General features: G+C 44.7%; 1 protein-coding gene across 3 annotated transcripts in view; it reads left to right on the plus strand.

Moving 5' to 3' along the window:
- USP8 (ubiquitin specific peptidase 8) overlaps positions 1-22,204 on the plus strand; it is a 103,112-nt gene that overhangs the window by 66,851 nt on the left and 14,057 nt on the right. For 2 of the 3 annotated variants that reach the window (XM_082255627.1, XM_082255628.1), the window contains exons 12-16: positions 1,683-1,760; positions 2,260-2,334; positions 3,853-4,106; positions 4,196-4,408; positions 9,075-9,288. In XM_082255627.1, coding sequence (XP_082111753.1) covers positions 1,683-1,760; positions 2,260-2,334; positions 3,853-4,106; positions 4,196-4,408; positions 9,075-9,288 — 834 coding nt within the window. The remainder of the gene's footprint in view (positions 1-1,682; positions 1,761-2,259; positions 2,335-3,852; positions 4,107-4,195; positions 4,409-9,074; positions 9,289-22,204) is intronic. The other variant, XM_082255629.1, reaches the window with a different exon arrangement.

Genomic DNA, 22,204 nt, shown 5'->3' on the forward strand with positions numbered 1-22,204 from the left:
TGAGTTGTTGTGTTGAAAGGTGAAATCCCTCTCCATCTTGAGGATTTTAGCAGAGGCCTGAATGTTTTGTGCCAAAATTGACTGTTATTTTGCTTTGTTCATAAGTCCTTCCACATGACTAAAGCCCCAGTTCCAGCTGAATAAAATCGCCCCAAAGTATAATGCTGCCACCACCATGCTTCACTGTGGGTATGGTATTTTTTGGTGATGTGCAGTGTTGGTCTTGTGCCAAACGTACTTTTTATAATTATGGCTAAAAAGTTCAATCTTGGTCTCATCCGACCATAACACATTTTCTCCTTTTGGCAAGCTTGATTTAGTCTTTTGCAAAATGTAGCGGGTTTTGGATGTTTTTCTTAGTAAGAAAAGGCTTCTGAATTGCCACCCTACCCCACAGCCTAGACATTTTTGGCATAGGGAGAGATTGTTGTCACATATAGTACACTACCAGAAATTCCTGCAGCTCCTTGCTAAGTAATGTTGCTGTAGCCCTTTTGGCAGCCCCCCAGACCGGTTTTCTTATCAGATCATTTTTTTTAAATTTATTTTGGAGGAATGTTTTGTTCTTGGTGATATCACTGTTGTGCCATATTTTCTCCACTTGTTGGTGTCCGTCTTCACTGTATTCTATGGTCTATCCAATATCTTGGACATGTTTTTGTGCCCTTCTCTTCACTGATATCTTCCAATGCAAGAGAAATATGTTCTTTTTATTTAAAGTGGAGCTCCACCCACAAGGGGAAGCTCTGCTCATTTGCACCCTCCACTGCTACATTTGGCACTTTGTTTGGGGGATGGGGGAGCCGTTACCTTGTTTTGATCATCGCAGCAATTCCCCCCCCCCCCCCGTCTTCTGGGAAATATCACAGGTCCCAGAAGTCTGCGGGACCATTTACAAGGCGCATCGCGACTCACACTTGCGCAGTTGAAAACAGGCTGTAAAGCCGCAATGCTTCACTTTGTTTCACTTACTAGAAATGCTGGCACCCGCACCTGAAGCCGATTGAAGAATCGGTTCAGGCGAGGACATCACTGGATCTCTGGACAGGTAAGTATCCTTATATTAAAAGTCCGCAACTAATACTGGACGTCCATTTTTACATTTTTCGATGATAAGTTACATTTGCCAGTACCCCATACTCTGGAGGTTGGTCTGCTGGGCATCTTAAATGACTTTGTACACTGTGTTCCTGTTAGGGCCCTGATTCGCATATTACTGTTTTACGCTAAGAAAGTCATATTGCTGCACTGGAAGAGTATTGAACCGCCCACGGTACAGCAGTTCTATGGTACTGTACGGGGAGATATACCACTGTATAAATTGATATACAAGAGTAGAGGGTATCCTGGTAAGTTTACTAAACTCTGGCAGCCCTGGCTTAATGTTGAGGATTCGTTCTGGACGGACGCGCCTCTACCTTCGAGCTTGGGACCGGGGTGATACCCAGGGAGTCACGGATTTTATGGGACGACTATGATGTGGTGCCTGTTGCGCCTGTGGACTTAACATTTTTTTGGGGGAGCCTGGAGCTCCTCTTTAAATAAGGTTGCAATATTTCAGGAATTGCATTTAAATACAATTTAATTAAAATGTTCAATTTTGATCTGTATTAGGTATGCAAGTAGATACTTATTATTATTTGTTTTCTTTTTGTAAATTATGCTTTTATATAACTTTACAGAGTGAAGCAAAGAAAAACACTCATGATGATAAGGCCAATGTTATTACAAAAGAAATAAATGAAGATGAAAAGCCTAAAGTGAGTATCATTTTTGGAGATTTGTTCTTTTTTTTTTTTTTCCCCCATTATAGTCATATTTATATAAAGTGATTAAACAATTAAATGGAGCGCTGCTAGCAGATAAACAGTGTAATCCCCTAGAGGGGCCTGGACATATCTGCAGCAGCCCTCTTCTTTCTCGTCTATAGCGAAGTGTTGGCTCTTCTGAACGAGCAAAGTTCCAATTTCATGATATAATTGGAACTTGCCAGCTCCTTTGTCATCCCCCTTACATTTCTATTGGCCCATTACTATGATGCACTGCCTCCTTGGCCAATCAAAATGTACGTGAGTAGGAAGAAGGTAGGCAAGCATTCAGAACAGCCAGCATTTAGTTATAGCAGAGAGTTAAGGTAGCTGCTGCCTGTATGTGCACTTTGAGGCCTTTAGAGGAACCTACGCTTCTAAGTGGTGAACTACTTTCAGTTGATAACCAAGCCAGCAAATGCCATTTAAACTTACGAATGTTTTGATTTAGAGGGAGCCTTTGATGCGAGCTCGAAGTGAAGAGATGGGTAGAACAGTACCTGGAATGCCAGAAGGTTGGGTCAAGGTAATTCATCTGTATTTATGTGCATGTATATTACATATAAAAAAAAAAAAGGTGTTGTGGGACTTTAAATGAAGCACATGATCGTGCGAACCATGCGCCTCCATCCCTGGTACAAATAGAGAAGAGAAGAGGGAACATTGGGACTTTAAATTAGACGTGTGACACAACTGGTAAAATTGATACACAATACCACATTTTTATTGTTGCATAAAGTACACGTGAAAAACCTACACGTTAAAAAAATAAAAACCGTAGATGTGAGCTGATAAGCATTCCCCAAGTACAGGTTATATATAAACCAACATTACACAAAATTACATGAAATGATTTGATTATAAAACACATTATATGATAACTACATCAAACAGGCTCGGCGCGTTTTGTGGGCTATTTACCACTTCCTCAGGAGCAGGCGTATGATGCATATCTGCAAAAAAAAAAAAATATATATATATATATATATATATATATATATATATATATATATATATATATATATATATATATAATGTATATGTAAAGAATGCCAATATGATCTAATGAATGAAAAATGGAAAGGAAGGGGGGAGAAAACCACATCCCCAAACAACTTACAATCCAGCTCAAATCTCGAAAACATGGCGTTTAAAGTTGGGCTTGGCCTAAAATCTCCATCCCGGGAGCTGAGGCAGCGCAAGCTAGGCAGTCAGGACTAGGGTTGCCACCTCATCCCTTTAAACCAGGACACATATTTACACAGGTTCTGTGGCTGATTAAGGTGGTAATTAAGCTCACTTAGTGCCTTATGTACATTATATTAGTGTAAGAACCTGTGTAAATAATGTGTCCTGGTTTAAAGGGATGAGGTGGCAACCCTAGTCAGGACACCTACATAACACACTCTGGAGAAGATGGGTATTGAAGTTGTAGTTGACAGTGGTGCTTGCAGCAGCATCAGAAACTTCCTATCAAAAAATATAGTTAATGTATACTAGAATGAAATACATAGTGCTGCTTGCATTATAACTTAGTGTGTCTAGGAATGTTGGTTAAATAAAAAAGTGGGGTGGGGAGTCAGGATAGAGGATGTACAAGAGTACCCCAAGCTAAAGAGGAAAGGAAGTAGTGCAAAAGTGGGACAAAACCAGCTATAAGTTGGACCCAATAGTGTAACCAGAGTTCAACAAGGGGGGGGGGGGGAGAGAGAAAGGGGGAAAAAAAAAGACAAGATGGACAAATGTGAAATGGAACTAAATATCTTGCAAACCCTATATCTTTGGGAATTTTTGTAGATTATACTTGGATTATTTGCCCTAACTAAAGTGTGAAAGACCAAGCTCCAGACTCCAAATGAGGGTACCACATACATACCAGCAGCCAGCGCATAGTCACCCCCCAGCCTCACACTAGTGCGCTAAATGGAGAGACATCTCCCACCGGGCGGGGTGGTGGTGCCTATAACATGCTGTGATGTATATTACATGTCTGTTATGTGGTTTGTGTAGCTAGTTACTAATGCAAGTTTGCCATCCTTTACAGTTTCTTGAACCTATAACTGGTACTTACCGATATTATCATTCTCCAACTCACACGGTTCACATGTATCCGCCTGAAATGGCTCCAACATCTATTTCTACCTCCACTCCAGTTCAGAAAGTCAAACCTCAGGTGCATGCAGATGTAGACAAGGAGCAAACCAAGTTAAAGAGATCTTACTCTTCTCCAGACTTAACGCAAGCTATAAAGGATGAGGAAAAGAGGAAGCCAATGCCTATAATTAACCGTGAAAATAAGTAAGAGTATATATTTATATATATATCTGCATGCCTGTATAAATTGTGTCTGAAGATTTATACAAATGTGAAAATGTTTTTTGTTGTAGGCCAACAACTCACACTAAAACTGAAATCACAAAACTGTCAGCATCTAAGATCCGCAGCCTGAATCCAGTGTTTGGAGGCGCTGGCCCAGCTCTCACCGGCCTGCGGAATCTCGGCAATACTTGTTATATGAATTCCATCTTACAATGTTTGTGCAACACTCCACACTTAGCAGAGTACTTCCACAAGAACTGTTACCAGGCAGACATAAACAGGTAATCTATAAAAAAGTATGAATAAATGTATGCATCATGAAAACATTTTAGTTTGTTTTTAGTTTTGCATCATGAATAAATTTCAGCAATTGTTTAGTGGTTGTTTAAATGTAGGTAATTATGTATTGGTTGTTCAAATTTCAGTAATTATGTAGCGGTTGTTAAAGCATTCCTTTACTGTAGTGTGTGAATGCTGTAAAAGTAGAGCGGGTTATCGCTATACATTGCTCTTCCCATATTGGCTTTAGTGAATTCAGCAAGTATTAGGTTTGTTTATTCTAGTCCTGTGTGTCTTTCTGGAGATTAGGTCTCCTATACACATGTGGTTTTTTGGCACAGGTAAATGCATGTGATGCTACATACAAACGACTGAGATCTGAGCCACTATTGCCATCATTTTTCTGTCACTGACTTTAATGGCTCAGATCACATCACACCTTTCTATTTAATCATGGCAGTTTTTCAGCCATCAAAATCACTTTCAACCAAGATTAAGGCCCCTTTCAAACTGACAGTTTTTCAGCTTTCTATGGAGCGAAGGATGTTAGCGGGCTTGTGTCCACTAACACCTGCCAGCATCTGATCCGGTCTGCTAAAAACAGATGGATGGGGAACAGATCCCATCAGATCGGATGACCGTTGCATGGAAACGGGCAGGCAGTCCTGCCACCCCATAGAGAAGAGCAGGCTTGGTCTGTGTGCGCTCTGCATAGCGGAGCAGTCTCGGACCTGTCGTCCATCTGCTCAGCAGGGATCAGTGGACAGATCCCTCGCTAAACAGGCAGATTTGCTTGGCAGAGGCCACGCCTTCTGCAAGGGGCCTAACTTATGAAATCTGATCAAGTCAGCTGTTGCTGGTTGGTTGTCTTGATCAGTTTGGTTGTTTTAAAAAATCTAGGTGAAGGGGATTGGCGTTTTCCTATGTAGGGCCAGCATTACATTATCTTAACTCTTACTGTCAAACCAACTGCCATCTTGGGATACCCCTTAGCAGGGATCAACATTTTCATCTATTTGGAAGTCAGGGCCCAAGCAAGCCTCTTGTGAACAAAACCTCTATGGTCACCGCTGTATTCAAGTTCACATGTCTGTGGATGGTGAACCTGCACTAAATCGTGTGTAGTATTCCTGACCTGCAGAGAAACGTGCTACATTCAAACAGACGCACAGGGAGGGGGATGCATTCCTTTTTAATGGCATCATCGTGCAGCACAATTTGGAGAAAAAGGGTCAGGGACTTCTTTTGCCATGATTCTGAAATTAATTGGCTGTTGTACCCATGATGTATGCACGCAAACTAATGCATGAAGGCTCTGAATGGAGTCTAAAGCCCCATACACACGCACAGATTGTTGGCCAACTGATCGGCCAACTTTTGTCCAGTGTTGTTTGTTGGTTGAAATGTGCTCTAGACTTGCACTGGACTTTTGTTGGCCAACAAAAACCAACTTCAGAAGTGATGTCATGTGATGGTTGACTTTCCCTGTGTTTTTTCTGCTCTGAGCATGCCCAGTCTTGCTCATCTGATTTTTGTCTGCATAAATCTGTACTGACTGAGGAACAATCGGCCGTTTTTTGTTGGCCAACAAAAATTTTATAGCATGCACACCAGATTTTTTTCGGCCGAAAATTCGCAGTTGGTTGTCGGAAGCATCATACTAACAAGTCTACAATCGGCAGATCGGACGTTGGCCAACAATTTACGGCCAACAATCTGTGCGCGTGTACGAGGCTTTAGTGTTTTGCATCAGCTAACTGGAGTTCAGCTGGTGTCTCCTCCTCTTCTTCATTGTGAATATTAGGCGCACCCCTTTCCCCTAGGCAGGAGGCACAGCATAGCTACACAGATACAGACTTTGCATAGTCTCTTGGAAAAGGCTTTGGGTAGCCCTGGAGGTACAAATCCTAAAGCATAAGGTAAAGCGGTAGTATACTCCGCTTTTAAATTTTTACCTACAGGTAAGCCTATAATAAGGCTTACTTGTAGGTAAAATAATATCTCCTAAACCGATATTCACCCTGCATGCAGCAGCTGACACAAGCGGTGCATGCGCTCTGAAGGTCCAGTGTATCTTGTCCGACCTTTAGAGCTCCTTGCTGGAAAGTGAACTCCCGCGCCGGAGCCGCTGAACCTGGAAGAGACGCAGAGAGAACATGTCAGCTCCCTCAGCAGTGTCCGGGCGACTGTGTGGGGGCTTCTTTCTAAGGTAAGTATTTCATAATGTGCTAGTATGCGATGCATACTAGCACATTATGCCATTGTCCTGCAGGGTTTTTTTTGTTTTTTTTTTTAACACAGGGGGGATACAACCGCTTTAAAGTGCTATGCTGGCCATACACTGAAATTGCTTTTTTGGCTCAGTCTGCAGATTGGATGAAAGAAAATAATGTAACCAATCCCTCTCTCCACCCTGTACAGTGCGGATGGGTAAACTGTAAGTGCCAGCAATTGTATTCTAACAGCCAGTGTCGTCAGCTGTCAGAATAGCCAATCAGTGGCTGCATTTGTTCAGCTGACAATTTTACACTCGGCTTCTCCGTATTTTTGGACAAAGAATGTCTGGAGGGAGAGTGCTGAGTGGGCCACCCAGGGAGCAAATTGATCAGGAACTGGCAGAAATTCACTCACGGATTGGCCAGCTTTACTGTGGTAGTTTATCTAATCACTTCACTGTCGTCTTTACAGTTTTAGCCAGATTCACTTTTTATTATTTTATTTGCAAAATACCCTAAAACTGTAGTTTATTAGAGTCTGTATTCAGTCAGGGTAGTGAAGGAAATCAGAATAAAAGGAGATCATTGTTCACTTGACCAATAGAAGTAATTGCCCTAATAGAGAACAAGTCCTAATTAAAAACTATCATTTAAAATGGTGTAATTAAGGTTTAAATTCTGTTTGAACCTTTGTGACCTGTGTTCTGTGTATAGACAGCACATTTCAGTGGTCTGCTCTACCTGCAGAAACCTGGGGAGAAAAAGGTTCACTACCATATGGAACCGCATGGTGTTGGGGCACCATGCAGTTTCATGCGCAAGAAAAAGTGGGCATTTTTTCCAATGCGTTGAGGTGCTATTAGGAATGAATGGAACACTTGTACGTAAGCTAAACTGCGGCACATTTCTGTCCCATGTCGGGAACCTGGTTGATTTTACACCCAGTACCAACACACGATAATATGAACTTAGCCTTCGTATCCTACATAAAATTACACCTAATATTGTCTGCTGTTAACAAACTAAACTAGCATAATAAAATTGTCCTATAAATGCAGATGTATATGTATAGATACTGTATGCATGTATTCTGTCTGGAAATAACGTCAGAAAGCACATCATTAGGTAGAGCTGATCTTCAATGTCTTTCTGCTTTTTCTGTCACTTATTTTATACCACTACATGTACTCATTTAAAGTGGTTGTAAAGTCAGAAGGTTTTTTTTTATCCTGATGCATTCTATGCATTAATATAAAATGCCTTCTGTGTGCAGCAGCCCCTTAGTACTTACCTGAGGTTCATCTAGATCCAGCGATGTTGCAGGAGTGTCTCAGCTGCCCGGGACTTCCCTCCTCATTGGCTGAGACAGCAGCGTGGCGCCATTGGCTCCCGCTACTGTCAATCAAGTCAGTCTGCCAATGAGGAGAGAAAAGGGGTCGGGCCGCGGCCCATGTCTGAATGGACACTTGGAGCTGTGGCTCAGCTCGGGTGCTCCATAGCAAGCTGCTTGCTGTGTGTGGGGGGCACTTAACAGGAAGCGGGAGCCAGGGGCACCGGCAAGGAACCCGAGAAGAGGAGAATCTGGGCTGCTGTGTGCAAAAACCACTGCACAGAGCAGGTAAGTATAACTAAGTATAACATGTTTGTTATTTTTAACTAAAAAAAAAAACAAGACTCTATCACTTTAAGGATAATTATTTTAGAAGTCTTGTTATGCCCTGAAAAAATGCTAGATTTCGAATAGGAATGGATCTAGATATAGATTTTTTGTATGTTACATTATAGGAGGCTTGATGGTTAAAATTGTCCAAATGTATGCATCCTTTCAGCATGTCAGCCAAGACAAAAAAAGAATACATGCAAGCTTTTGAGTTTACGCAGTGCTAAAATCTGATTTAATTTTTTTTTTTTTTTTGTTTTTGCTATACTGTTCATCTAGTAAACCTAAAGGCTTGGGTAAATAACTTTTCTAAGTATATATAATTTTGTGTTTTGCTTCCAATTCCTCTTTAATGCACCATAAAAGCAGCTTTTAGCTGGTTTTATCATTTAAAAAAATTGTCAGCTGAGCAGTGATTGTAGCCGCTGTTCGGCTATTCTGACAGATGTGGGTGGTATCTGTCAGGGAAGATTCCTCAATCCATGCTGAATTAGAATCCAAAGATTTCTGTCATTCAGCCTGTTGGGTTGAACAGGAAATCTAAAATTGTGTGGCCAGCCTTGCAGATGTTTCAAACAGCATCTCCTCCTTGTATTTGATCAGAACAAAGCAGGAGATACTTAAATATTCTGGATTCCTGGATGCAAGTGTGCAGTTATTGATCACTGTCAGCGTATAATGGTTAACATGCATATTTACTAGACTCCAGATAGCACCGGTTCTTACTTGAAATAACTTTTTCTTCTGTATTGGGTCTTTAAAGTTATTTATGTAAGAAATGTTCTTGTACAGATCAAATCTTCTGGGTCATAAAGGGGAAGTGGCAGAAGAATTTGGAATTATAATGAAAGCTCTGTGGACTGGTCAGTACAAGTATATAAGCCCTAGAGATTTTAAAGTGACGATTGGGAAGATCAATGATCAGTTTGCTGGATACAGCCAGCAAGACTCACAGGAGCTGCTTCTCTTCTTAATGGATGGACTCCATGAGGATCTCAATAAGGTAGTGTTCTGTGTGCTTAAAGTGTGTGTACAACTGCTATAAATAGATTGGAAATTAGTATCAGGATTGTAAATTTAGTTGTCTGAATCTTTCCATATGTAACAAGTGTTTTTTTTATTTCAATTTCTATGTCCTTCTTCTGCTTCTATGACTCTCCACTGCATCTCAACACTACTTGTGGATATATACCCTATTATTGGTTCTTTCTGACTAGCTCCTGGGGTGGGTCTTTTTATGTCAAATTCCCCCTGAAATGCAGTTTACTATAACCCACTAATTTGTGTGTAAGGGTCCGAGGATGTCCATTCTGCTCAGCGGCGGATCGATCCGCCGATCCCCGCTGAGCAGGCGGATGACAGCTCCGTCTCCACTCTGTGTGTGGAGACAGAGCTGTCAGATTCCCCGCTGTTCTCTATGGGGAGATCGGATGATAACAGACTGCCTGTCTGTTCTCATCCGATCCGGATGGTAGGGTTTCCATCCGTCCGGATTTCACAGATGGGATGGGAAGCGGATAGCAGTGGGTGTCAGCGGAGATGTCTCCGCTGACATCCGCTGCCCCATAGGGAAGGAATGGGGCATCCGATCAGGTCCGCCTGAAAAACTGACAGCCGGATCTGATCGGATCGTTCGTGTGAAAGGACCCTAAATGATAGCCAGACAATTATTTATTTCATTGGCTACATTACACTTGGATCTGTTTTATATGACATATATTGGTTGATACAATTGTAAACAGTTGTAAAAATTGACTCGAAGGCCTCATTTAAATGGGCAGTGAGGCCCGTACACTGTGCATTGGACGCTGGAGCCGTCTGGAGCAGCTAAGGGGATGCAGTGGCTGCACGGACAAAGTTGTGTAGGTGAGCTTCTTACCTGCATAGCTGTCAAATAAGGACGAGCGGCTGTGGGTGGGTGGGTGAGTGGCCCGAACACACATGGTTTGTATTTGGGGAAAAACGGCTGTGCCTCTGCATTGATTGCATCACCATAGACGCGGGTGGGCTGTGTGCAGGCAGCACCTGGCGGCTCCAACTGCATAAACAAATGACCAGTTACCTGTGTATGGGCCTCAGCACCCATGTGAATGAGGCCTTATAAGCAAAAGATGCTCTTTAATAAGTCAGAAGTATATCCTTGGGGTACAATTGGCACTGGTTGGTAACCTGAGCTGTACAGCACATCTGCATGCTTTTAGGCCAGTGAAGTAGCGGGCCTAACAATGTTATCGTGAGTTGCAAATCCTCATCTGGTCACTCATTTTTTTGCTTTTTAAATTTACTTTAAAAATATTAAAATAAAATATGAACTGTGCAGACTGGATTGGAATACTGTAGCTGTGCGATTTACAGAAATGGTGACTAACCAGTCACATTCTAGCTATTGTTTCCATGGGTTAAAAAAAAAAAAAAAACAACTGACTTGGCTGTTTCCTCCTCACCTCCACCACATCATGTCCACTAATTGTTTTTATGGTAAGTGACAATATGTAAATTTCCTGTACAGCACAACTTAAATTCTTAAATTTTGTTTCTACTTTCCATTTTATGTGTCCTTTGATGACCCTTTTAGAGAGTAAGTAAGCAAAGTCATTGGTGTATGTTAAACAAAAAACCCCATTTGTCTTGTTTTTACAATATAGGTGTGATTTTATGTTATGTAATTTAGAATGAGTGCAGCTGTGTTGTTGACTGTAGATGGGTATGTGTATAACATTTGTGTGTAGTTTTCTGTGCTATATAGACTATCCTGTCATTGTTATCATTATTAGTGTGTATGTTTGTCTTGGTTATACATTGTATATCTGTTTTGCATACTGCACTACATTTTTTTCTTTGTTGAGGGTGGGTAGCAAGTACCATTTCTAAGCCTAGGTGAAAATTATGTTGCGCTCAGTCAACCCCCCTTCTTACGCACAGCCTCCTGGGATACACGTCACACATCCAGGAGGCCTCACGTCGGTGGACCTCCTCTGTTCCTGGTGGTGGTGGTGATGGTGGGAGGTGGGAATCGGCTGTGAGTGATCAGGAAGTCACCCCCAGCTCCCAAATCCAAGGTGGTGTCACAGAAACAAAAAGATTGTTGAAGACTAGCAACTGTTGACCTTTAATTTTTGGCTAGCCAGGTGGAGTTCTTGATTAATTTTAAAAGGGGTTACTGGGATCATCATCGCTTACAGGTTGATAAATGCCTGACAAACCTGTAGTAGGCACTGGATACTTATTATTATTAATATTAATATACACAAATTCTGCCTTTGTGTGTTTTTATTCAATTATTTTTACTTTGTTAGTAGAAGTTGTCTTCGGGACCAACACAACCCACTGTCCAGAGAGGGAACCTCAGGAGCCAATAGTGGAAATGCACCTGGCTGGCCTTAAGCCTGGTACACACTATATACATAAAAAAAAAAAAAAGATCGCTTTACTAACAAAAGCAATGTTATTACAGCGATCTCCCCTTCTGTGCTATTGTGTTCTGACAGGGGGACCATGCCCCCTCGGCCAGAACACACCTGCCAGCGGATCAGATCCTAATCGGGTGCTGGTTTTCCAGCATACCCATTTGACAGAAGCTGGTCATGAGACTGGCTTCTGTCGGATGGGGGGAGCAGTGGACATGAGCCAAAAGTGAGCTGGCTCCTGCCAAACTGACCATTTCCGCCTGTGTGTCCCTGGCATTCACACATGGGTCAGGCCACTGTTAAACAAAGTGAAACTAGTTTCAGGGAGGTGTTCAGAGAAGGGTTTTCTAGCTAATAAAGTTAATAGTGAGCATGTAGTGTCTGATTTTAGGCAGGAATTTTTACGATTATTTAAACGACTGACAGGTAAACTGGATGTAAAGTCACATTATGAACTTACTGGTTCCCCTTCTTCGTTTATTAAAGATATAAACTACAGTGTGTGTGTGTGCATGTTTTTTGAAAATGATAAAGCTAAATATCTTTTCTCACACAGCTGCTGTGCGGTCACGTGATCTCCCTCCGCTCTCCTTCCCTGATCTAAGGAGAGCAGTGGGAGGGGCTGAGATTCCCCTCTAACGTCAGCCAGCCAACAGAGGGAGATTACATGACCACACAGCGGCAGTGTGAGAGAAGGTGTTTAGCATTATCGTTTAAAAAAAAAAAAAAAAAACACACACCTTGTGGTTTGTCTTCATAAACCAAAGGGGATACAAGTCATTGTGTTACCGATATTGCAGCGTAAAAGTGAAAGGAGGGGCGAGGAGGAGATCAGCTCCTAAATGGACTAGGAAAATGACAGGCAGGGAGGGAGGTGGAGAGGGGAGAGACTCAGAACACACAGCGGGATGACAGAGGCATGGAAACGGACCATAGTAATCAGGGATCAGCATCCATGATTACTATGGCCAGCCCACACAGAGGGACACCGCAAAAGGCAGGATCAACCAGGTATTTTACAGCATAGAATGGGACAATGACACTTCAGAAGCTTTATAGAAACATGATCTTGTTTTTAAAGATTTCAACCACTTTAACATTAACATTTTTTTTCTTTTGTGTAGAGCGGGGGAAGGGTAGAATCTCTATTGGTGTTGTCTGGTGTCTGTGGCCCCCCAGAGCCAAAATTGCTAGCAGGACAGGAATTAAGGCTAAATCCCAAATAGAACAACATGGCTAGAAGTTGGCTTTTTCCATTGCTGATTTTGTCCCCATAGTATTTTTATTATAAATGAGATATGCCTTCAGACAGCAGCAGTCTGAGCATATGAAAAAGTTAGTGGTCGTGCCAATCCTAGAATTTACTAAATCGAGAACATGGAAGATTGGGAAGGAATGATTTTCCAGGCACATGAAGTAATTAAAATCAATTTTTATTTAAATTCCATATGTAGCACCACCCCCGCAGGAGCTGCTGATTATATTATTGGGTCTACACCCTGCCTAACAACCCAATCAAATTGGCTCGATCCCTCCTCAGGCACAACTGACCCAGAATAGGACTGGACTATCAAATAGATACACAGGTTGGAATACAATACTTCACTATGCAACAATACCTTGTTACCTTCTTGAATAGTAGTCCTTCTGGGTGACACAATGGAACAACGCACAAGATTGTAATTAACCAAACTTAGTTTACTATGTATCAAATTGAATAGGGGAGATACAATACAATACAATACAAGTCCATAAAAGGTTATTTAAAACAGCTTTAAAAAGGTAAAAGAATACCCCCACACTCCTCCTGCATTAAGGCTAGGCACAGTACCAGGTAGGTGGGCCTATCTGAGTCCCTCCCCCAGAGTTCTCTTCTTTCTTGTTGATCTTCGCTAGCAAGGTTATTGAATAGAGCTCATTTGTAATCCAGATTAGGAATAAAGATCAAGAGAGAAAAAACAACGAGCTGTTAGTTGTCACCGCAGGGTGTCTGCGTAACTGAGCAATAACTTCTGCGAGAGAGATAAGCCTCTGGCGACTCCTTTACAGACCTTATTGTTTGTCTATGAGTCTCCTGAGAGAGTATGGTGATAAACCCCGGGGTTTTATCACCTCCTGCTGCGCTACCGCTATCTGTAGATAAAACTGTCTCTTCAGCAGATAAAGTCAGTTATTGGGCATGTGCCCTCTCACCAACAGAAGTTTCTCCTTCGCGCGCTTCCACTGCGGTCTCAGTCCTTTGGCTATATGCCAGCCGCGCGGGGTCCTTCTGGCGGATGACTTCCGGTCTCGGCAAACAGCAGTATGACCTCCAGGAATGTGCCTCGTGCTTGAGATGGGACGGTTCCACGTCGTCCCTCCAGGCTAAAAGGCTCTGGCCCAATATCCAGTGTCAGTCCTTCACTCTCGCTCGCTGGTTCCTCAGAGTCCAGCGCAGAAAGGCCCCCCCCCTTCGCGCGCTTCTCTTTTCCTTTAAATAACCTCCCCCATAGTGCCGTGCGGTGCAGCCGTGCACCCTGGATCTTGCAAAGCAGCCTGGGAGATGTAGTTTCTTCATCTTGTGAAAAGGAAGTCACAGCCCGGGAAATTCCATGCAGCTACCACTAGAGGGAGCCTAGTTCCTGGATCTTGCAAAGCAGCCTGGGAGATGTAGTTTCTTCATCTTGTGAAAAGGAAGTCACAGCCCGGGAAATTCCATGCAGCTACCACTAGAGGGAGCCTAGTTCCTTCCCACATATCAAACAGTGTCTTTAGGCATGTTTAACCCCGCTACACACTCCCCCCACTTGAGAAACTTTGGTCCCCAAAGAGGTCAACAGTATGTACCCTAGTGCATAGGTTGGCATTATACAACAAAAACATTAACATTTTGCTGAAATAAGTCAATCTGAATACATCCAATTTTGTATTCTGATAGCAGTGCAACAGTAAAACGATAAAGTGCAATTAATAAACAAATAAGTGATTTCTACAGTGTTAATATAGTGCTGATTTCTAGTGCTTTTATATAGTGCTCCTTTAAAAAGCACATGTGCCTTTGCAATTTCTTAAACACTTACATCTTAAAGTTTGTGTTGAAAAAAAAACATCAAAAGGTGAGAAAGAGAAAAAAACATATAGTGAGGTCAGAGCAACAAAATGTGCGCAAACATTAACTCACAAAGTAAACCAAATTGTGAACATCAAAAACTGTGCTTATTATAATGGCCAAACCCAATATCCTTATGTACAAACTTAAATGCAAACGTTTTCTACTTCAATACTTTGTTCTCATGATCTCTCACAGACCCCCCAAAACTTGGGTGGCTTGCACAGTTGTGCCTGGGGGTGAGCTAGGGTTGTCCCCCACCAAATCTACAGTGGAGGAACTAGGCTGGTCAGGAGATCTTTTGGAGGTAAAAACAGCTTCTTCCGAACATTCACCCAATTGATCATAGGTCAGTCTCTTAGGTGGGTGAATGACTCTCCTTTCCCTCTGTTCCCGTGGAGGCATGCTCTCAGAGGTGCTAGGATCAGGCACTTCTGAGGATTCTTCAATGTCCCCCTCCTCATGTTCCAACACAGAGGAACCTGATGGTTCAAGAGAGGTCAGTTCTTCTTCAGAGAAGGGTGCAACCTCCTCCTCAGGATCTTCATCCTCAGCTGCTTCTTCTGGAAGCATATGAAAGGGTATAAATTCAGGGGCTTCTGCCCGAAGGGCTCCTCTATCAGCCAAGTCAGATGAAGACAGGGAGGCAGGTGTGGGTTCTGGCAACTGAGATGACCACAACCAGTCGGGTACCTCCTCTTCATCTTCCAAATCTTCAGATGGAGAACTTCCCTCTCCCTCATCTGGAAGCGTCGTCTGAGATCTGGTAACTGGTCTGGACCGGCGAGAAGTCGAAGGGGCCTCTGACAAGTCTTCCACAGGGGGCAATACGAACCGCTTCAGAGAGAGGCAGCAAATGGTTCCGATGCCAAGCCTTCAATGGACCCACACTTCCTTCAGGCCGAATTTGGTACACAGGAAGGCTTGGCAGTTGCTTGCAGATAACATAAGGTTGGGACTTCCAGCGGTCTGCCAACTTGTGTTTTCCCGGGACACCCAAGTTTCTCAACAAAACCCTGTCCCCTGGTTGCAGGTCATGGATCCGAACTTTTAGGTCGAAATTTTTTTTATTCCGCAGTCCACGTTGATCAGATGTGGCCTGAGCCTTGTCATAGGCCGCTTTCAGACTCTTCCGCAGTCGGTCCACATATCCTCTATGCGATGCTGAAGAGGTATGATCAGGCGAAATGCCAAAGGCCAAATCCACTGGCAACCGAGCCTCCCTTCCAAACATCAGCCGATAAGGGGAATATCCAGTAGCATCACTGACAGTGCTGTTGTAGGCATGCACAATGGCAGCTACGTGCTTGCCCCAATGCTGTTTCTTCTCTGAGCTCAAAGTCCCCAACATATCCAAAAGAGTCCTGTTAAATCGTTCAGGCTGGGCATCCCCCTGTGGATGGTAGGGAGTGGTTCTAGTCTTTTGAATGCCTAACATATCTAACAGTCTCTTGATCAGTCTGCTTTCAAAGTCCCTTCCCTGATCAGAATGGAGGCGTTGTGGTAACCCATAATGTACAAAGAACTTCTCTACAAGAACTTTGGCTACCGTTGAGGCCTTCTGATCCCTTGTTGGGAATGCTTGAGCATATCTGGTAAAATGGTCTGTTACCACAAGGACATTCCCCTGGCCACTCAGATCAGGCTCTAAGCAAAGGAAATCAATGCACACCAGCTCCATGGGTCCCTGACTTTGTAGATGGCCCATTGGGGCTGCTTGACGTGGCAGAGTCTTCCTCTGTATACACCGGACACAAGAATGACAGTATCCTTCAACTTCGGCCCTCATACAAGGCCAGTAGAACCTGTCCCTGACAAGCTGAAAGGTTCTTTCGGGCCCCAGATGGCCATGATTATCATGAAGAGCGGCCAGAACTCCCTCTCTGTACTTAGCTGGTAAGAACAGTTGCCACTTCTCCTCCAGATCTTCAGATGGACCTCTCCGGTAGGCCACTCCTTCTCTGATCTGTAACCGGGTCCACTCTCTATGCAACAGACGGGCCCCCTGAGGGGAGTCAGTTAGAAGCAACTCAGGGCTCTGGATCTCCAGGGCTTCCAAGAGAAGTTTTCCCAAAGGGTCTTCCAACTGCTCCTTCCGCAAGTCCCTTTTGGACAGCCGGGGCAAACCCTCCCCTTCAACTTGGGTCACCTGGCAGTAGCATTTGGGTACTCCGATAGCCGAAACCCCAATCTCTTCTGCTCTTGACCCTCCTCGGGATCGAAATTCAGTTCCCTGATATAGGGCACGCACCCCTTCTGGAGCCAAATGAGTCCATTCTTCCGCAGGTTCCTGTGGAACATGCAACCTTCTGGATAGGGCATCTGCATCCCTATTTCCGATTCCTGGCCGATACTTCAGGCTAAAATTGAAGCTAGAGAGGGCAGCCAACCATCGATGTCCTGTTGCATCCAGCTTGGCCGTAGTCAACAGATAGGTGAGGGGATTATTATCTGTCTTGACAATGAATTCAGCTCCGTACAGGTAGTCTTTCAATTTGTCAACCACTGCCCACTTCAAGGCCAAGAATTCAAGTTTGTGAGTAGGATAATTCCTTTCAGCAGGCAGTAGGCTTCTGCTCACATAGGCAACAGGTCGCAGATGACCCTCATGCTCCTGATAAAGTACCCCCCCCAGCCCATCTCGGCTGGCATCAACATGCAGTTCATATGGTTTTGTGGGGTCCGCATAGGCCAACACAGGGGCAGTGGTTAGGGTTTCCTTCAGCTGGACAAAGGCCCCTTCGCATTCCGGGGTCCACTGATCCTGGATGGATTCCTTAGCCTTCCGGGGGCCTATGGTGGACTTCGCCAGCTTTACCAACTCAGGGACATCATCTTCTTCATTCTTCAGGAGCTCATTTAGGGGTCGGGCAATCTGGGCGAACCCCTCCACAAACCTCCTGTAATAGGAGCAAAAGCCCAAGAATGACCGGAGTTCGGTCACATTTGTGGGTCTCGGCCAGGAAGCAACAGCATCCAGCTTGTCCGGGTCAGTGGCCACCCCTTCTTCAGACACGATATGGCCCAGGTAATGGACCGAGGACTGATAGAATTGGCACTTCTCAGGAGAAAGTTTCAGACCTTCTTCATGTAGCCTCTTCAAGACCTTTTCCAACCTCTCCTCATGTTCTTCTAAAGTTCTGCCAAACACGATAACATCATCCAAGTATACCAGTACCTCTATCAAATTCATATCTCCAACGGTCCTCTCCATCAGCCTTTGGAAGGTAGCAGGGGCCCCGGACAACCCCTGAGGCATGCGATTGAACTCAAAGAACCCCACAGGGGTGATGAAGGCTGTTTTCTCCCGATCTTCAGGGTGCATGGGGATCTGATAATACCCACTCTTTAAGTCCATCACACTGAACCACTTCGCCCCTGACAGACTCTGTAGGGCATCTTCGATTCGAGGAGTGGTATACTGGTCTGGGATGGTTCTTCTGTTCAGCGTTCGGTAGTCGATACAAAGCCTCAAAGATCCATTTTTCTTCCGGACTACCACTATCGGGGAAGCATACGGGCTCCTGGATTCTCGGATAATCCCGATCTTTTTGAGCTCTGCCAGCTGTTGACGTAGATCTTCTAAGTCACCTAAGGGGACTCGCCGGACTCTCTCCCTGAAAGGCTTGTCCTCACTCAGGCGAATCTTATGAGTGGCGCTCCTGGCACATCCCACGTCAAACTCGTCCTTAGAGAATATTTCCCTACATCGAGCAAGTTGTGCCTTGGCCCTCTTCACCCATTCCGGCGGGAGGGCAGCGTTTCCAGAGCAAAGCTCCTCTATAACCGCTTCACCCTGTTCCTTTTCTTTGAAATCAATGGGGGCAACTGGGGTAGCCGGGTTGACTTGGCCCAGGAGCACTCTGGCCGGTACCTTCACTGGTGTAATAGAGGTGTTTCTGACACTCACTAAAACCCTTCCACGGTTTTCCTGTAACACCTTCAAAGGGATCACCTCAGGGATCACTTCTATCCCTCTCTGTCTCTCCTTTTGACCTGATTCAAAGATAATGAAGGGACCCGGCTGTTGCCATGTGAGTTTAACAGAAGCCTTAAAACAGGCCACCTCTCCTGGCTGTAAGACCTTTTCTGCTCTATCCAGCTTCCAGAGTCGTCCAACTCCTTCTGCGGGGGTCTCTTGCTCCAACACTAATCGTTGGTAGGCCTGCCGTAGCATGGGATGGATCCTTGGCGCCTGAGCATCTTGTCCCTGGACCAGTTGTATCAGAAGGCGCCTTACCAGGTCAGTGTTTGTTCCTACGATGAGAGAGCTTTTGTTGGCCCCTGGTGGACGAGGACAGACCACCGCTAAGGTGTCGAAGGTTTCCGCTTCACCAGCCACTGATGGATCAAAGGTCAACTTGATTGGCAGATACCCGTCATAGGGAAAACTTTGGGTCCCAATACCCCATATCTCCAGATCTTCCAACTTCTGCAAAGGTAGATGGGTAAGATATTTATCATAGAAGTCTCTATACAAAAGAGTCACCTGGGCCCCTGTGTCAAGGAGGGCTCTTGTGTAAATTCCTTCCACCTGAACCGAGACCACTGGGGAGGGCCCGACCAAGTTAGTTGGGAATTCTCTTGATGTAGCCTGGTTGTCTGATTCAGTTCTCTGTACCCTGGCCCTCTTCTCCTTTTTCTTCCTTGATCTAGGCCCCCGCTGAACCCGGTGTGCATTGACTTTCCTTCCCTCAGTAACCCGGAGTCTAGAACTGGGGGTATTATATTTGGGTCTGACCCCCTGACTCAGTTTCCCTGATCCTGCACCACTTCTGGAGTCCCTTAAGACTGGCGGACACCCGGTTGACTCCTTCACCGGTGTCCTCTGAAGTTTCCCGCTGGCTCGCGAGGTTTCGCGGCAGCATTTCCTGAGCTGGGACATACCCTTCTAACATGCCCAACTCCCCCGCAGTTGAAACAAGTTAACAATCTTGCAGGCCGTGGCTCTGGATCTGTGCTGAGACTAACAGGTTCATCTGGCCTCTCCGATATACTCCCCTTGGGTAGAGTGGATACCTGACCAGTCAGGATGGACACCATTTCTATCAACTGAGACACTTGGGTCTTTAGGAGTTCAACTTGAGAGTCACCCTCTTCCACACTTATCACTCCAACCCGGGCAGTTGAGTCAAACTGCCGACTTTTCTTCTTGTTGTCCAACATAACCTCTTCCTCTCTGACCATTCGAATCAGATCGGGGTATTCTAGAATGCCGCCATCTCGACGAGTTCGTAACAGTATGGCAATGGGATCTAAAGGTTGAGCCCCTGTCAGAACCTGTCGTGCACGAGTCTCATCTATTTTCCGGTGGTCTATTCCTTTCTTTAACAGAATCTGGTGGATAATCCTATCCAGACGTTTAATGAATTCGGACAACTTCTCCCCCTCTTCTTGATAACAGTGGTCCAACTGGTAGAGAAGTTCAGCCGCGTTCTCCGTCCGACCAAACACATCTTGCAGAATGTCCAAATAATCCTGTGCAGTGCAGTTCTTCTTGCTAAGCTTTAGATTACGTACAGCCTCTAATGCAGGTCCCCTTAAACTCTCTGTGATTCTCTGCTTCTTGTGCTGTTCTGGTACCTCCCATTCCTCCAAAGCCTGAGTGGCGGTATCTAACCACTCTTCGAACCCATCTTCTGCTGAAGGCACAGGCTGTTTCCCAGAGAATGTCCGGAGCTTCCTATATCCAGTCATCAAATAGCTCGAGGAGTCCCTACTACATTTTGCCACAATCTCCCCAAGAACAGCACACAGTTCTGAGCTAAAAGTCGACAAAGGTGATGACTCAGGATGCCCTTCTTGGACACCTTTTTCTTGGCTGGATACCCCAGGGGTGGTGGATGAGGGACCCGCAATAGGAACTCCTGGATGTATCAGGAAAAGTTCTGTTTGGTCAGTAGTTTTTACACTGTTTCCGTTGAAATAATCAGGGACCCCCTTCCTCCACTCACACAGTGCATACGTGTGTGGGACAGTGGTGTCAGTTTTCATGTCAATCACCCAAAATTTCCTGTCTGTGGATAGTGCCCTCAAAACAGGGAGGAGCTTTTCTTCAGTCCAGGCTTCTCCCTTGATTTCAACCACCAGGCCATTTTCCACTATGACATTCTCTTCCTTGCACCACTCAGCAGCAACGACAGGATCCATTTCTGCGTGGGAGGGAATTCTATGGCTGAGAGGGTTGTATTGCAGGACTGTAGAAATCCCGGACGAGCCCCCACGTGTAGCACCACCCCCGCAGGAGCTGCTGATTATATTATTGGGTCTACACCCTGCCTAACAACCCAATCAAATTGGCTCGATCCCTCCTCAGGCACAACTGACCCAGAATAGGACTGGACTATCAAATAGATACACAGGTTGGAATACAATACTTCACTATGCAACAATACCTTGTTACCTTCTTGAATAGTAGTCCTTCTGGGTGACACAATGGAACAACGCACAAGATTGTAATTAACCAAACTTAGTTTACTATGTATCAAATTGAATAGGGGAGATACAATACAATACAATACAAGTCCATAAAAGGTTATTTAAAACAGCTTTAAAAAGGTAAAAGAATACCCCCACACTCCTCCTGCATTAAGGCTAGGCACAGTACCAGGTAGGTGGGCCTATCTGAGTCCCTCCCCCAGAGTTCTCTTCTTTCTTGTTGATCTTCGCTAGCAAGGTTATTGAATAGAGCTCATTTGTAATCCAGATTAGGAATAAAGATCAAGAGAGAAAAAACAACGAGCTGTTAGTTGTCACCGCAGGGTGTCTGCGTAACTGAGCAATAACTTCTGCGAGAGAGATAAGCCTCTGGCGACTCCTTTACAGACCTTATTGTTTGTCTATGAGTCTCCTGAGAGAGTATGGTGATAAACCCCGGGGTTTTATCACCTCCTGCTGCGCTACCGCTATCTGTAGATAAAACTGTCTCTTCAGCAGATAAAGTCAGTTATTGGGCATGTGCCCTCTCACCAACAGAAGTTTCTCCTTCGCGCGCTTCCACTGCGGTCTCAGTCCTTTGGCTATATGCCAGCCGCGCGGGGTCCTTCTGGCGGATGACTTCCGGTCTCGGCAAACAGCAGTATGACCTCCAGGAATGTGCCTCGTGCTTGAGATGGGACGGTTCCACGTCGTCCCTCCAGGCTAAAAGGCTCTGGCCCAATATCCAGTGTCAGTCCTTCACTCTCGCTCGCTGGTTCCTCAGAGTCCAGCGCAGAAAGGCCCCCCCCCTTCGCGCGCTTCTCTCTTCCTTTAAATAACCTCCCCCATAGTGCCGTGCGGTGCAGCCGTGCACCCTGGATCTTGCAAAGCAGCCTGGGAGATGTAGTTTCTTCATCTTGTGAAAAGGAAGTCACAGCCCGGGAAATTCCATGCAGCTACCACTAGAGGGAGCCTAGTTCCTTCCCACATATCAAACAGTGTCTTTAGGC

Source organism: Pelophylax lessonae, assembly GCF_965119305.1.
Source record: "Pelophylax lessonae genome assembly, chromosome: 4".
Lineage (NCBI taxonomy): Eukaryota > Metazoa > Chordata > Amphibia > Anura > Ranidae > Pelophylax > Pelophylax lessonae.